Below are 16,261 nucleotides of genomic sequence, written 5' to 3'. Positions count from 1 at the left end.
TCAATCCAGCTATCTGTCACACAGACGTGGTATTGTCAAATAAGAATATTCCCAGTGTCTCCCTACATTTCTTCCTTTAGCAGGCAATGTTCTACTGGATTGCACCTGGATGGCAAGTAGCACAAGTTTCCCCAGCCAGCAGCCTGGTCTCAGACCCAAAGAAGAGTCTGTTTGCTTTTAAGTTTAAAAAAAAAAAAAAAAAGAAACAGGACAAAGTCCATCCTTCACTACAATCTTCTAACTGAAGTGACAACTACAATGTGACACAGGAACAGACTTAGGAATCACGCTGGGAACAACTGGAAGTTAATAAAGCTTCATGTCCCATGTCCTTACCCCTCTGGATGGCTTTGTGCAGCAGACTCCAGCCTCTCGTGTCTGCCCTGTCCACGTCAGCCTTGTGGTTGACCAGGGTAGTGGCAATGCCCTCCAGCCTTTGGGCCAGGGCCAGATCCAGAGCAAGGTCTCCATTGTGATCCAATTCATTGAGCTTCCCAGGAAGCTGCAACACAAACACAGTGCACTGACACCAGAGACAGGCTCACCAGCCCAGCTGAGTGTTTTGACAGCCCATTCCATGATCAGCACAGTCAGCCCTCCAGCTCCAGTGCAGGATCCTGGTGGTGTGTTTTGGTGAGGGCACCCTGCACAGGGACAGTCACTGCACCACAGGCAAAGCTGCCCAGAGGGCTGTTCCATGACAAATCAGGAGCTGTGTTTGCAAGCCTTGTCCAACTCACAGAAAGCAAGACTAGTGCACTCAAACATGTCACCAGACAGGCATATTCAATGTAGGGAGAATCATTCAGTTATTCCTTTAAGATACCTCAAATCCCACCTGGATTAGCACCTAGGGGTGCTACATACCAGCAAAGTCCCAGCTTCCAATTAAGATTTGAGGCAACTTAAAGTACTAATTGAATAATTCTTGATAATTAATACTTGAATTCTACATTCTCCCTTGTTGGGGGACATCTTATTTGCTAGTTACTTAGAGTTTTCACCCAAACAGAACAAACACCTGTTACTTCAAACTTTCAACAGAAGAGGGAAAGCATCTGTTCAAAGAAATGATTCTTACTGAACTGCCATAAAGCAGCAAAGTTGCCTATTATACCCTTCAGTTTTAAATGTACATGGTAATATCAGATAAGGGATTTTATTACACACAGTCTGTAGTATGCAGGGTGTTTCAGAAATGTTATGAATCACTTCTGAATTATGTCTTCATGGAGCCTCTGTTGCTAGACCTCCATTAGGTACACAGAAGTAGCTGTGGCAATATTAAATATGCAAGTTAAGAATTAGTGAGAAAAATCAGTAACAAGGTTCAGACTGGGAGTTCAAAGCCAGTTACCTGAAACACCAAATTCTAGGAGATAGATCAACTCAGTCTCACCTGTGAATCCATTTCTATTAGATACAAAAAGACCACATCTTCTCTCTCCACTTTAATAGCCTTATGCAGAGGATATTCTGTCTTGGACTTGAACATTTTGTACAGTAACTGGGCACTCATGCTGCTGAAATCTTCCTTACGCAGGTCATCCTGGGAGCAGTTAAAGAGAAGGGTAAGCAACACTCCTGTTTTATTTATAGACAAGGCATTGCACAATGGAATTCTGAAGTTCACAAAACAAGCTCAGTGAAAAGTCCCATTTTGGTAACATTTTGGCAGGAACAATGCAAGATAACCTTTTAAGATTTAATCAGGAAGTTTTATATCTTACATTTTAGTTTCAAGATCACTTAGTGCAATTTTTCTTCCTTTCTGTCTACAGACATGGAAAACCAGCATTGCAGCAGACATCATGGCAGATTAACATCTAAGCTTAAAAACAATCCTCTATCTGGTCTTATTCTTAATTCTGACAAAAAAAGGCTTACAACTTGAAAACTGACAACTCCTCAGAACTCTGTAAAATTATCAATAAAAGTAAACAGAAACTTAGGGGTATAAAGACCTAAATGAGTTAGTGCTCATTTGACCAAACAGAAACAACCTCATTTTCAGGTAGAATTAAGCATGAAAAGTTAGGAACCAGAAGCAGTCAACAGTTAAAAGTGCTGACCCACAGGTTCAGATACAATAATCTTTTTTTATGCATTAACATATCAAAGCTTGTGCCTTAGTATCAGTCAAAGAAAGGAACATCCACATCTGGATGATGCATTTTAGGTTTAGAATAATCTAAATCCCCACACACAAGTCTACTGTTGACAAGCCTTATTGAAAAGGCCAATCCACTACTTAGTTAATCAAACTTTCTTCAAAATAAAGAGATCAGAGCAAGTGAAACTTCCATTTGCCTCTCCCTCCATTACTGAAGATAAACTTCCCTGGCTTCCATGAATTATTTATAGAAGTAAAAGCAGGTCTGGGATTTGTGACCTGGATAGACAGAGACCAACTATGGATGAACTTCTAAACAGTTTGGAGTCCAGATTTGATAAACAACCCTCCTGCTTATTAGAACAGTCCCTTTTCTTTGGCTCAGGAAACTGAGACACTTTGTACAGTGAAATAGTTCCAAGGAACAGAACAACTCTTCAGGTTATGAGCTACTCCCCTCCAAGACATTCACACCACACAGACAACAGATACAACCTCTGAAGAAAATTAAAATCTCTCAAAGGAGCCACTTTATGTTCTTTGCTTCAAACATATAATTGTAAAGAACCCCAAACAACACAGTGGCAAAAGTACATGTTGTAAAGATAATCAGGACAGTTGGGAAGGGAAAAGTCACCCTGCCTCAGAAGCAGCCCCAGAACTCACACCAGGGCTCAGCTTTTCATCAACACTGTTGTCAGTATAACAGGTCACTTTAGTCACTGCAAGTTATCAGGAATCCACGAAATCCCCATCCCAACTGGAATGCTTGTAACCAAGAGATACTCCTGAGGTTAGACACTGCAGTGAGTTAAGCAAAATTCTCCTGATTAAGTTCCTATACTGTGCAAGCATTTTTGCTCTTGTTTCCTCCTGCCAGGACTCACCCAGTGACTGGCAATGATCTCTGCACAGTAGTTCAGGAGGGTGCTGGCACTCAGCTCCTCAGCAGTCTGGTAGAAACGGATGCAGTTCCTGACATTAACTAGTGACATGACTCCTTTTTCACATCTGTCAAAACAGGAAAGCCAGTGGTCAGTAATCCAACAGCTTTGCTGCAATCACTGTCCCATGTTCTAACAGTGTTCCAATACTCCTTTTCCTAGATGCCAGCAGAAAATGGCTTGGACTTGCTTTACCATAAGGCTGAGCAGCATAAACATACTTCAGTCAGAAGCCCTGAGAGCAGATTCCCTAAGAACAGACTTCCATTGGAATCCATCCAGCCACGGGCCAGGGGAACACCACACTGCAGGAATCTGCAAGTGGGGACACATCCCAGTTCTCCCAGGGGCACAAACTGCAGTTCATTCACTGCTGTGAAGGAGGGGAGATGTGTATCTTCACGAGTCCTACAGTGATCACAGGCAGGGGTTGTTCAGATTGGATATTGGGGAAAATGTCTTCATGGAAAGGGTGGTCAGGCACTGGCACAGCTGCCCAGGGCACTGGTGGAGTCACATCCCTGGAGGGGTTCAACAGACGTGTGGATGTGGCACTTGGGGACATGGGTCAGTGGTGCCCTTGTCAGTGCTGGATTAATGGTCAGATTTGACCTCAGAGCTCTGCTCCAGATGAAACAATTCCCTTATTTTATGATTCCATACCTACCAAGACATCTAATAATTCCCAGTGGCATCCTAGACATGGACCTGTCACTAGACCATGAGCAGACACCTGCTAAGTTCACAGTACAACATGAGGACAGCTTTTAGGCTGGTACAAAGCTTGAAGGCAGTTTTAGCACTGGCCTTACAGATACCAACATCTTTGGTCAGCACACTTGACAGCAGTTTAGTCTGCTTCATGTTGGAGGCACACAAATCATAGATTATGGATGTCATGTACTGCTACAGACACCCCTTGGGCAAAAGATTATTCTATCAAAGGATACTCTGACTAAACCCAAGGCTTTGAAGTTGTACAAAACTTGAAGAGGTTTCAACTTGTACATTCAGGCTTCTCACTAAATGGTTTTTTAGAGCACTCCATCAAGATGACAATCCAGCCTCTACTAGAATGGTAATTGCAATCTCAGAATGGGAAAGCATTGCACTGTTACATTAACCTTATTTCTGAAGAAAAGTTACCACCAAGATGCACAGAAGAGCAGCTATTTCAACTGAAATGTCACCTGTGCTATTTTAACACTGCAAGTCACCTCACACTGACTCTTCCCAGCATTCTCTTAACAATTCCTTTCTTGCAACTCTTCAGAGCCTGGTGCTATTCTACTGATCTCTGTCTCTTCTTAACATCAAATTAGGGTTATAAGTTTGACTGGGAGAGGAACTGGAAAGTAAATATATCAGCTATGAGAAGAACTGCTACAGTTTAACTGTAGAGCAAGGCTTCATTTCCCATTTCCCATAAACTGACTGTCAGGTTGTATTATTAAAACCTCAGGAGTTTGAAAAAGCATAATTTTAGCTAATTGCCAGCAGTTATTTCTATTCAAACAAAGTTGAAGAGTTCAAGCAGATTCACTGTATTTACTAAGACTCACCTTTCCCTAAGCAGCTGGAGCTGGAATTTATTAGCCAGCTTCATGAGCTCTGTCAAGAAGATATCATCTTCTCTGAGCTCCAGTTCATCTGTGTAGATCCACCTCAGCATTGCCATGGTTACCTCTGGGTCAGCATCTGCTGCAGGGAGCAAGAGCATTAATGAAATCCCTAAAAACAATCTCCAGCTCAAGTAGTTGCTGTTCTTTTGACTGCTGAAAGTCACAGCTACCATAAAAAAAGCCTTGTTGAAACTGTACCTCTTTAGTTCAACCAAGATGGCAAAACTGGGCAAAAGTTGAAACTAATGACAACGTTGGCACCAAGCTGGAAAACCTTTTTCCACTGGAACAGTGTGCAGAATGCAGGGAGCCCTATAGCATCTCCTACCTGCTACACAAATGTTGCATATTTAGGGGCAGTGATGCCCCTATAAAGTCCTTGGTCCCTCACATATGGCCAAATACAAATCTACATTTGACAAGCACAAAGCCCCTTTCTGATTTAAGAATCCTCTCTCTATATCACACCCACATGTTCTGAACTGCTGCATTCCAAAGGTACTTGCACCTTGCTACACCTTGGAAATGACTCCAAAGCACTTCAAACTGCTGGGAACCATTTCCAGGAAAGGTGCAAAAGTGCCAGTTCAAGGACCTGCTCAGATTTCAGGTGTTTACAAGACTGACCACAAACTGATGTTTTACATAGTGAGAAAACTCAAACCTGTACCACAGGACACTACAAACCCCAATGGTCTTTGTCACCTACTCACAAGTATAGTCACAACCCTTCTTACAAGGATGCAGATGAGAATAACTGCAGTAAGACCAATTACAACAAAAATACCAGTTAGAAAGGTTAGAAAACCTAGTTAGAAAACTAGCCTTACTCCTTTAAACTGTTTTGGTTTTAAAATGAAAAAAATTTAAAAGTTAAAAACCTTTAAGAGACTGAAATACCCATCCTAAAACATCTTTAGATCTGCAGAGCATCAGCAGTCCTTGGCATGAACAGCCTCCCAGGAATCAGGAGGTTTGAGTAAGGCAAGTATTTTTTGCCAAACCTGAAGCAATCAGAAAACCTACTTGAGATGTACAATCAGCTGTGCCTTGGCAGAGGTAAGAAGTGCATCTTCTCCCTCTCAACAAGAGAACATGTGTTCATCTCTTCCTACCCTTTAAAGATTAGAAAACTCCACAGATCACATGAACTCTAAAGACACTCAACTGCTGTCTGTACTTTGGAGATAAGATTCAGGCAATCTCAGCTTGCAAGTTCTTAAGAGAACCCCTTAAGAAAACACAACAATATCCAGGGAGCAGCTTGTTGCTCGTTCCAGCTATTTCATAACCTAATCCTTGTGCCATTTCTCAAATTTTATAAAAAATTCAATTTTACAGTGGAAAGTATCATTTACTAGCACTTCTTTCAAGCATCATTTTGTAACAGGAAGTGTTTGCACTGTTAAACATTTAAGACTGCAGTTACAGTTGAGATTTTCAGCTTAGCTGTGGAGCTAGAAATGCTGTGCACTGCCACTGGTAACAGCACTACAATTAACAGAAGAGCTTTTTAGTAATAATTTTTGTTAGCACAGCACTCAAATTAAGAACTCCTTGGCATCTGTTTTCTTGTGGCTGCAGAAAGACCCATAAATCACATTGCAAGGAAGCCCATGCTGTCTCATAAAACCAGCTTGCTGTGACTTGCTCCTTTTCCAGTTTGTCTGCACTTGGGATTCACAGTAAGATTAAGTGCAGAAAGTGAAGCCAGTGCTTAATATTCAACATGCCAGTCAGCAGCCTGCTTAACTTCATACCTGGTTTTAATGCTCATAAATTAATTGTATAAGGCTCTTCCACACTGTTAAGGGCAGAAAAGCCTGTCAGGAGGTTCAATCTGTAGAAACACTGCCCAGTGCAAGTACATGCAAGAAACAGCAGAACAATACACTCATGTAGAAGATGGTCTTTTAGAAACCTTCTCTTCCTCACCTATTTTGCAAAGGTATCAAAGTGCCAAAGCAAACACCTTTAATAACACCAGTCTTTGGATTCACTTCCCACACACACCGTGTTAACAAGCAGCAAGGTATTTCCATGACACACTTCAGAGAAATGATGCACACTACCTCAAAAAGCCCTGTCCTTAGAAAGGAAGAAGTCAAGTTCCTCCAAATAGATTTGTTTTTCATTATGTTTAGTTGACTCTAGAAAAGACAAACAGGCCACCAATCTCAGCCCCTGTTTGTTAAAGAGAAAGAAGGCAGGTTATTGATTTAACCAGCACTAACACCCAGGTCACAAGCTCACCACCACGTTCCAGAGACTCTGAAATCCGTAATCAACAGATCAAGCACCACTTTCAGTGGACAGCACTGGTCTGGAAGGCACACAAGTAACCTCTTCCCAACAGGCCCTTTCAGCAGTCACCCTAAAGGCAACCAAAGCATCACATTACTCAGCAGGGACTGACCTGACAGATCCAGCTCCTCGGTGGAGGCGAGGTTGGCGAGGCTCCACGTGTCACTGCGCGCCGCCAAGACAAATTTGTGAGCTCTGATGTGCTTGTCCCCAACCTTGATCTTCAGATCACTGAGGAAAGAGCATCAACATGTATAATGCAGACTCCCCCTGTGCTTGGATACATATGGATTCAGCATCTCCACATGTCTAGTATCCCCATTTAGGTTCAAGTTGTTGGAGACTTAAAACACATTCATTTTTTTAAGTAGAACATGTCAGATGACAATTCTTATTTTTCTAGGGAGAAATGCAATCAGTCATTAGTATTTCAAGTGCTTGGTTAGGGTTTGTTGGTTTTTTTAACCATTTCAGAACGAACAGCAAGAGGATTATTGCAGAAGTTAGGAAAAGCCAACAATCTTGAGGTTAAATATTTATGTCACAGTGTCCATACTAATACTGTCAGCTAAGCACCAGTGGTTTCAGGCAAGACCAGCAAGAGCACAATGCTGTTTGACAGCAATCTGAGTGCAAGGCAGAATCCTCAGCTCCCAGGAGACCAGCTGTCAAGAAGACCAGCTTCATCCTGACCCCTTTACACCAGGTTATTCTCTGTAGTTAGAAAATACCTGCCCTGCTTATTTTAAAGTCCCACAGCTTGCAAATGTTCTGGCTGTGTAGGTGCTTTCCAGGCCATTTTGTAACTCAAAGCTATAAACTACAGGACAAAATAGAGATGTTACTTAACAAAACCTGCACTGGGACTCGCCACCTTTCTCATTTTATACCTGTAGGTCCTTTCAGACAACATTTCTGTGCCTTTAAAGCTGCACAGAAATAAAGTGATCCAACTCTTCTGACATATCCTACCTAACAAATCTTTCACCCAGCAGGCTACAGTGAGTTCTTGCAGGCACAGACCCTTCTCTCATGGAGGCTCATGAAGAGATGGCCAGGCAAGGAAGTTGAACCAAAACAGATTTTCCCTTTACATGACTAAACTCCTTTACTATCTTGGCATTGCTTTCAGTAACAGCAAAGAAATTGATAAATATCACTGTAGTTTCAGAATTAAATCAGTTCAGGGATCTGGAGTATTGAAGGTGATCCTTAATGTGCCTATGGAAAAGAAACCATTAAACCTAATTATGTGTTGAGATTTAAAAATACAGTATCACTTGTATCACTGCCTCATATACATCACTAATACAGCCAGACAAGCCAATTTAATCAGGCTTCTTTACACACAAGAGGAGCACAGAACTGGCTTCAAGGACAGAGCCTTTCAAGAATCATAGAATCGACTGGGTTGGAAGAGACCTCCAAGATCACCGAGTCCAACCCTTGGTCCAAATCCAGTCCATTTACTAGATCATGGCACTCAGTGCCACGTCCAATCTGCGTTTAAAAATCTCCAGGGATGGTGAATCCACCACCTCTCTGGGCAGCCCATTCCAATGCCTGATTACTCTCTCTGTAAAGAATTTTCTCCTGATATCCAACTTAAATTTCCCCTGGCGGAGCTTAAGCCCGTGCCCCCAAAAGTAAGGTTTTCCAGATATGTTGTGTAATTATTCCATCCACTAGACCAGTTCAAAATGACTTCTGTTCAGAGGGAGCTTGGCTGTTGATAGTGATCATGGTCAGTTTTCCCTGAATTTGTCTTAAGTGTCAGTCTTAGAGACAAACTTCTGCTTAGAGCTCTTGATTCAACACCTGGATTCAGTGTGCCACCTGATCTTCCACCTACAACTCTTTCACACCACGCAGCAAAGCACCTCCCCTAAGAGCAGGACCCAGTGCAGCCATGAAAATCAAATCCCTCACCTGTACTGCTCCTGCTGGTAGAGCTCAGCCACGATGGTGAGGAGCCGACTGATGAAGGTGTCGCTGGCATTGTCCTGGTTGGCCTCCACAGCCAGGAGGCTGCACCTCCTCTCCGTGTCCACCAGCTTCTTCTGCAGCTTCACGTACTCCTGGCGGAGGAGCAGCAGGTGCTTTTCCAGCTTGGCCACCTCCTCTGCAAGGCACAGTGTTACTCCAGGTAAGGTTGAGACATGCACACCTTTGGTGGCTGAGGGGAGCTCGCCCTCAGATTACACATCCAGTTAATCACACAGCACTCCAGGAAGGGTCTCTCCTCTTCCACCTCCAATATTAAACCAATATTGAGCATCTCACCCCCAATATTAAACCTTCTATTTCAAATCATTTCCATAAACACATCAAAAAACATAATACAGTGATAGAAGCCACTTACAAGGAAAGTTCTGAACTCTGTTTTGTCAAGAATGCTGTAAGTTTTCTAAAGCCATGGGAGTCCATGACTGTGGGAATTATGGTGGGGTAGAGGACTAACTCTTTGGTTCTTACCCATTTTTTCAGGCCAGTTAAGATGTCATTTGACTTCAGAGCTGAGACTTAAAACACAAGTGAGCGTTAGAACAGTTGCTGAAGTACCATATCTGTCTTAGCTACTGTCAGCTAAGAAACACCTTACAAATCTAACCAATGATTTTAAGTGGGAAAGTTCCTACAAGATTACTCCCTACCAGCCAGGAATTCATCATTCAATGACCTTCCCTCAAATATTTACTAAATGTCACTAATACAAACAACGAGAAACTGAGCTCTGTTGATCAGTGCTTTCTCCTTGCTTCTGTAGAAAAGTTCAACAGCACAGCTGACCTTGGCCTTGCAGACAGAACACCTCATTCAGCCTTTCCTCTACCAACTCTGCAGCAAATGCTCCCTCCTAAGTCTGTAAACTTAACTACTGCAATGGATAAACAGAAAGCAATATATTTTATTCTCTGTTTGTACTTGTATTCTATGAAGGTACTTCCTTCAACAGCTTTTTATTCAGCTTCATCCTTTAAAATTTCATAGATATCATCTCCTTTGGGATAGCTTCCTTTTTCTACTGAAATATGCTGTGATTTCAGAACTGTGCCACACCAACCCTCAAAGAGGGTTTGAAATCCTGCTGTGGTCAGTCTTTCTATCTGAAGATAAGTGTAGTGTTGGTGTTCTCAGAATTAGAAGGGCACATCTATTGAGCAATGGCTTCCTGGCTGATTCCTATGGAAGGTGTCAGGGGGCACAGAGCAAGTGCTACTGTAACAGCAGGGAAAGCTGGAGTCTGACAGCAACCCAGAGGGAAAGACACTGAGAACTGCACCAAAAATTAGAGTATGAACACCACCACTGTACACACAGCAAGAGTTTTAGGTGCCAAACAAATTCAAATGCCAGGAATAAGCTGCCCACTGAACCTCACAGCACACCCCACCTCAGAGAAACACTGCACCTCCCAGTCCTCCCTGGAGTGGGATGGTGGGAATAAAGAGCCAGTACCAGAGGTAACATCTCAAATATTGCCATTCTACCAAGGTCAGCTCCCTGGCTCCAAATTAGCCTGAGTTCAATAGGGCACAAGGCAGAACTACCTTAAAACCCTAAAAAGCAGTAACTGAAGCTTTGTGCATCACTGACCATCAGGTTTGTTCCTGCTGCTCCCAGGGCAATCCCAGACAATCCCTACTGGCAGTGAAAGCACCTCAAGGAACCAAAGCTGTGAGAAATCTTGTTTTCAGACTGACAGCACATCCCTCCTGCAACCTCAGGGAGAAGGATTGAGAGGTATTTGCTTACTGTAATAATCACAAGAGTTGTAAAATAAGAGTTTCTGTTATTCTACATGACAACTGCACACCTCTTGTGTAGTGGCCACACTTGAGGACAATATTTGATCTCAGAGCACACTTCAAGTGCACATTCACGACAGTTCTCAACACCCAGTTAATCAACACTCGCTGAAAAGAGAAAAGCCTCAGGTTTTCCCTGGATATTGTTCACTTAAAGAGTGAACAAGCCAAATGCACAGTTACTGCAGGCACACACCCCCCTAATGAAGATCTTTGCCTCAACACACTGGAAGGACAGACTCAGTAAGACACCAGTAAGTCTCTGGCTAAACATCAATCCAAATTACTCAGAGAAGAGATGCCTGGGTTCAGCAGAGAGGGACAGACAGAGTGACTCCCCCTCTGAAGTACTCAGTTCCCAGAGGGCCAGGCAAGAAAATAAAAGCAGTGTTTGTTAACAGCTTTCTGGCAGATAGACCAGCATCTCATGAACTGGCAGTTTATATTCCATATCAAAGACTTCAAAGAGGACTTCAGGAAAGGCCAATGAATTTTTCTTACAGGAGAAGGCACAAAAGCACTTGAGAGCAACTGGATAGTTGAATGCAAAGAGATAAGTAGGGAGGCAACAGGGAATGGGGAGATAGATAGCACCTTCCAAAAATTAAGAGGGTCTAGTGGAAGCTTGTATTGCAGAAAAGAGAACTGTTAAAATCTAAGTGCTTTTTCAAGTCCCATTAGACTGAATTAATTTGAATGGTGTCACTGACAGCCTTGCAGCACAACAGCAGCACTCCAGGAGCTCTGCAGAGCTCACCAGAGCCTGACAAAAGGACTCATTACACTGCCCATCCCACCCATCATAAAGCACTCCCAGAAGCAATAAAGGCAAACGTTTGTTTACTTATGAAGTGGAACCGAGTGAAATACTTCAGAAAAATAAATGATTTCCTTACCCCCTCCAGTCAGGTCCTTCCTCCACTGCTCCACACTCTGACCCTCAGCCCCACAAGGCTGTACAAGCTGCTGCTTTCTTGTTCTGCCTCATTTTTGCCCAGTTTTGATCTTCACCCTGACACCACCCCAAAGTTGTACAGCAAACTTCCTGCTGCTTTACATTCAAGCCTTAATCCAACAGTTTTTACCCACACCTGCATGTAACCTGCATGCAAACCTCTGGTATTAGTGGTACAGAATTCACAGACACTACAAATGCTCAGCCCTTGTCTTTATAAACTGTTCCATTTGCAGGCAGTAATTGCAGTAAATCTAATTCAGGACTTTTGTACACAGAGGCAACATTTCCTTAAGAAAAAGCACCGGGCTTTGAGCAAATAATCAGAGTTTGACAAGCTTCCCTCCTCAATAAGCCTTCACTTTCCTGCTGACTCTCCAATTTCTTAACTAGAAAAATGTTTCTGCATCTAATTACCTTGTCTGAAGGGACAAAACAAGCCTCTCTATCAAGATACCCTATGGAACAGAGTGAGGAGAGCTGCAACTCCAGCTTATTATTCCTGTTCACACAGGACCATTCATCGGTCACGTGCTTCCTTCAGCCAAAAGTCAGAGAATTCCTTGAGTCAGGGAAGAATCTCTGAGAGGTACAGATGTCTGCACCAGGGCTTGCCCCAGCTGCAGTTTGTTTCTGCAGAGCAGGACCCTGAGCCAGAGCCTCAGTCCTTGAGGGTCTCAGTGGGCAAAGTTTCACTACCTGAACACAACTTGGACATCTAAAGCCCTCCAGACCTGGTCACTAAGGCTCAAAGGCAAGCCTAAGAGGCTGCTCAGCTAAACATGGAGCTGTGGGATTCCAGCACACAAGAAGTCAGGAGTTGCTCTAAGGATTTATTAAACGAGCCTGACTGCAGCATCCTCTCGGCTGATGCATGACAGAGATCAGCATCTGCTACATCCGAGTCCCTCTTCCACAAGTGGTCCTAAAATTCCACCACTGCCTCAGAGTCGCCCTTCAGGAGTTGAAGGCTGTGCTTTGGAGACTGGAAGTTCATTTCCTTTGCAACTCGTGGCATTTTAGCTCAGTTTGCCGACTCAGTTCCCTCCGAGGAGAAAAAGAGGAACCTCGTCTTGCAGAAACGAGTAGAACTGTAAAAATCCAAGCGTTTTTTTCCAAATCCCGTTAGACTGAATTGATCTGCACGGTGTCACTGGCACCTTTCAGGCAAAGCAGCAGCACTCCGGGAGCTCTGCAGATCTCACCAGAGCCTGACAAAAGGGCTCGAGCACAGGTGACCGGGAGGCTGCAGCACAGCCCCGGGAGGCTCCAGGGAAAGCCGGCCGGGATGAGCCCCCCAGGACAGTCCCGGGATGAGCCCCCCGGCCCGGGCGGCCCCGCCCGCGGCCCCGCCGGACCCACCGCCTGCGGGGAGGGCTCGGCAGGACGTCCCAGAGAGCTCTCCCCGCCTGCAGCACCCCGGAGCCACAGCGTCCCCACAGCGTCCCCACACCGTCCCACACCCCACCTCCTGAGGAGCGAAGCCGCCCGCACCCGGCCCGCCTCGGGGGTGCCCGCCCGCGGCCCCCCGCCACCTCCCGCTCGCCTCGGGGGCGGCGCGTCCCCCCCGCCGCGGGCAGGGCGAGCCCGCCCCGGCCCAGGGAGCGGCGGGGGCCGCACATGGGGCAGCCCCGCGAGCGGCAGAGCCCCCGCGGCCCCGGCCCCGCCCGGCCCCTCGCCCGGGCTCCCCCCCTCACCTTCCGCCATGTTGGGTCCGGCGCCGCAGCTCTCGCGAGAGCCGCCGCCCGCCCCGCCGCCACAGCGCGGCGCTCTCGCGAGAGCAGCGCGAGCCGCGGCCGCGCCCCCCACACGGCGGAGCCGGGACCGACCCGCGCCCTTCGCCTTATCCCGCCTTGTCCCGCCTTGTCCCGCCTTGTCCCGCCTTGTCCCGCGGCCCCTCCCGCTCCGCCGCCGGGACCGGCCCTCGGGAGCCAGCCCCGCCCCGCTCCCGCCCCGCAGCGGCGGGAAGCACCGTGCGCTTCCCCCGTGGATGAGGTGCCCGGCGGTGCCGGGGATCCCGTGTGGGCGGTGAAGGGACCGCGCCGACGGGCAGGGCTGGGAGCGGCGGGAAACCGCCCAGCCCCGGCGGAACGCAGCTGGGCATCATCTCTGCATCACCTCGGCTCCACCGGCACCGCCGCCTGCGCCGCTTTTATCCCGAAGGACACCTGCTGCTGCTCACCCGGGGGCAGCGCGGCTCGCAGCCATCGCTCCTGTCATCGCCACTTCCAGAGAGTTCCTGCTTTTCTTTCAGAGCCAACACTGGAGCTGTGCCCCTGGACACTGATCTGTGTCCCCTGGGCTGAAGCTGTGCCCCTGAACACTGGATTTGTGCTCCCTGGACATTGATCTGTGCCCCTGGACACTGGAGCTGTGCCCGCTGGGTGAAAAGTGGTTTTGAGAGTGGACAGCAATGACCAAGTACCAGGACCAGGATCGTTTTCCCAGCACAGCTGCCCCTCGGCTGTTCTCATGGCTCAACATCTCTCCTGCTTAGCTGGATCAGAAAATGCCAACAGCAATTTTTTTTTGCCTGCCTTGAAGAGCAAATTACAATTAAATGTTAGAAGACGTTATGCACAGTATTGTCTTACAGACATCATTTTATCTGGATCATGAAGTGACCTTTGAGGAGTTGCTCTGCATCATGTTTGTTTTCTGTGCCTGTTGGGTAAGACAGCAAAACCAGAACTGGGCCCAGGAGAGCCACAGACTGTGGTTTTCAGGACATACCCCAGAACAACCCATCTCATTTTGCACAGCCTGATGACAACTGTGTATGACTGTGCTGTGTAGGTGACTTACACCAGTGCTTATGGTGCCATTGATCATCTTGAGGAACTGGAGAGAACAGTTATTGCTGCCTGATCAGATTTTAGTTTAATTTCTCAGTAACAACAGAGATCAGATTTCAAACTACTGCGGTGTTTTGCGTCAGGGGAATCAACAATCTCCTCTGAGGATCTGCCTGGGCAGGAAGGTGTCGCATGACAGTCTGTTTAAGCCCTGAACAGCCTCTGGTTTGGTTTGAAATCACTGGTGCTGCTTCTGAAGAGATGCAGAAAGGAGACTCGAGGTGCTGCTCTGTGTGCAAGGATGGCACCGACCCAAGAGCAGGGCACCAGATGGTACAGACACAGCAGAGTCCACCCCCCATCGACCTCCCAAAACCCAAAATACACTTCTAATCACTTCAGAATTCATGTCTTCCCTTTATTGATCGTCCAGTGTTTTCTAGGCATCACAGCAGGAAGGAATTTTACCCTGACAGCTCAACAGCCCTTCTGATTTTCAGAGATCTTCTCTGATGCATAAGGGGCAGCATAGAGAAATACAAAAAAGGAATTAGGATGGCCATATTACTCTGATATTTTCTAATGATTGATGCTTTTCCTTTTCCCCCAGTGATACAGTGTTACCTGGAACACAGGTCACTGTGTTGGGGGGAAAATCAGCTCAAAACCTCAGCTGTGATGAGGAGCCCCCAGAGAACCTCAGCAGTGTAACTGAGCACCCAGGATGCACAAACACGACAGCCTGGACAGTCCAAACCAGACACAAGGTCTTGGGGCAAGTGCAACCATGTAATGCTGGTGTACCTGCTTGTTCCCCAAGTATCCTCACATTCCTTGTCCAAAGTGCAGCTCCTCAGTGGTGTTCCCATCTGGTTTGTCAGTAAGTCACAGCTTGTGCCTCTTTAGTGTGGGGCAGGAACAAACAAACAGCCAACTGTGATCACAGCAAAGTGAACTAGGCCATTTCTATCCCTGCCAGAGGATTCCTACAACCTGGACACTTGGCAGCAGCCCCTGAGCTGCCTCCTTCCTTTAGTCAGTGGGCATCAGCCATCCCTGCAGCTTGGACATCTTAGCAGTGTCCCACAGGACTGTTCCTTTGGAATATCTGGGTCACAGGGAATCACAAACATGTATCTGAATAATTTACTAAGAAGGGAATGAATTCCAGTGCTGTGGAATTCCCAGTTCTTCCACAGCACTGATGCAACACTAACATTTCCAGCCCTACCCCCTAAAGAACAAACGGGCAGCAATTCTGGAGAGCAAACAGAAATAAAGCTTTAAACTATTTTGTGAAGTTACAGGTGAGTCTGTGGTGAACTCTGTTACTTAGGAAGACAAACGAGAGAACTCTGTTGAACTTGCTGAAAGCAGGAATTACCTTGAATTGCTCTCAGCTCCAGATACACTGTGGAAAGGGAAGGGCAGCCTGTGGGGTAAGAAATCCATTGCTAGGTGTAGGAAGAGCAGCTTCTTCCCAGTGTTTTGTTTATGGAAGGAATGGCACCATGCCACTGAAATTCTGCACAGTCCCAACTCTTAAATAAGTGGAAAAGAAACCTGTTCTCAAGCCATTTTGGGCAAGTGCTCAGACAGGAATTCAAATGAGCTGAGGTGTCTGGGCACCAGCAGCTCTGAAGTGCTGCACACACAGGAGCAGGCTAGGCAATTAACAGCAAGTTTAACTAATGATTTCACAAAATAATTAGTTCCCAA

The 16,261-nt window shown here is 46.0% G+C and overlaps 1 protein-coding gene across 2 annotated transcripts in view; it reads right to left on the bottom strand.

The window, feature by feature from the left end:
• The window catches only part of ANKFY1 (ankyrin repeat and FYVE domain containing 1), a 32,675-nt gene extending 19,117 nt beyond the window's left edge, over nucleotides 1-13,558 (bottom strand). Inside the window, exons 1-7 of one of the 2 annotated variants that reach the window (XM_064677737.1) lie at nucleotides 13,445-13,558; nucleotides 8,913-9,105; nucleotides 7,096-7,214; nucleotides 4,620-4,758; nucleotides 3,001-3,124; nucleotides 1,400-1,549; nucleotides 337-502 (exon numbers count right to left, since the gene is read on the bottom strand). In XM_064677737.1, the coding sequence (XP_064533807.1) occupies nucleotides 337-502; nucleotides 1,400-1,549; nucleotides 3,001-3,124; nucleotides 4,620-4,758; nucleotides 7,096-7,214; nucleotides 8,913-9,105; nucleotides 13,445-13,454 (901 nt within the window). In that variant the 5' untranslated portion in view covers nucleotides 13,455-13,558. The remainder of the gene's footprint in view (nucleotides 1-336; nucleotides 503-1,399; nucleotides 1,550-3,000; nucleotides 3,125-4,619; nucleotides 4,759-7,095; nucleotides 7,215-8,912; nucleotides 9,106-13,444) is intronic. The other variant, XM_064677738.1, reaches the window with a different exon arrangement.
• Nucleotides 13,559-16,261: the final 2,703 nt, after the last annotated feature.

This window comes from Pseudopipra pipra, chromosome 21 (genome assembly GCF_036250125.1).
Source record: "Pseudopipra pipra isolate bDixPip1 chromosome 21, bDixPip1.hap1, whole genome shotgun sequence".
NCBI classification, from domain to species: domain Eukaryota; kingdom Metazoa; phylum Chordata; class Aves; order Passeriformes; family Pipridae; genus Pseudopipra; species Pseudopipra pipra.
This window is presented reverse-complemented; position numbering and strand designations above follow the sequence as displayed.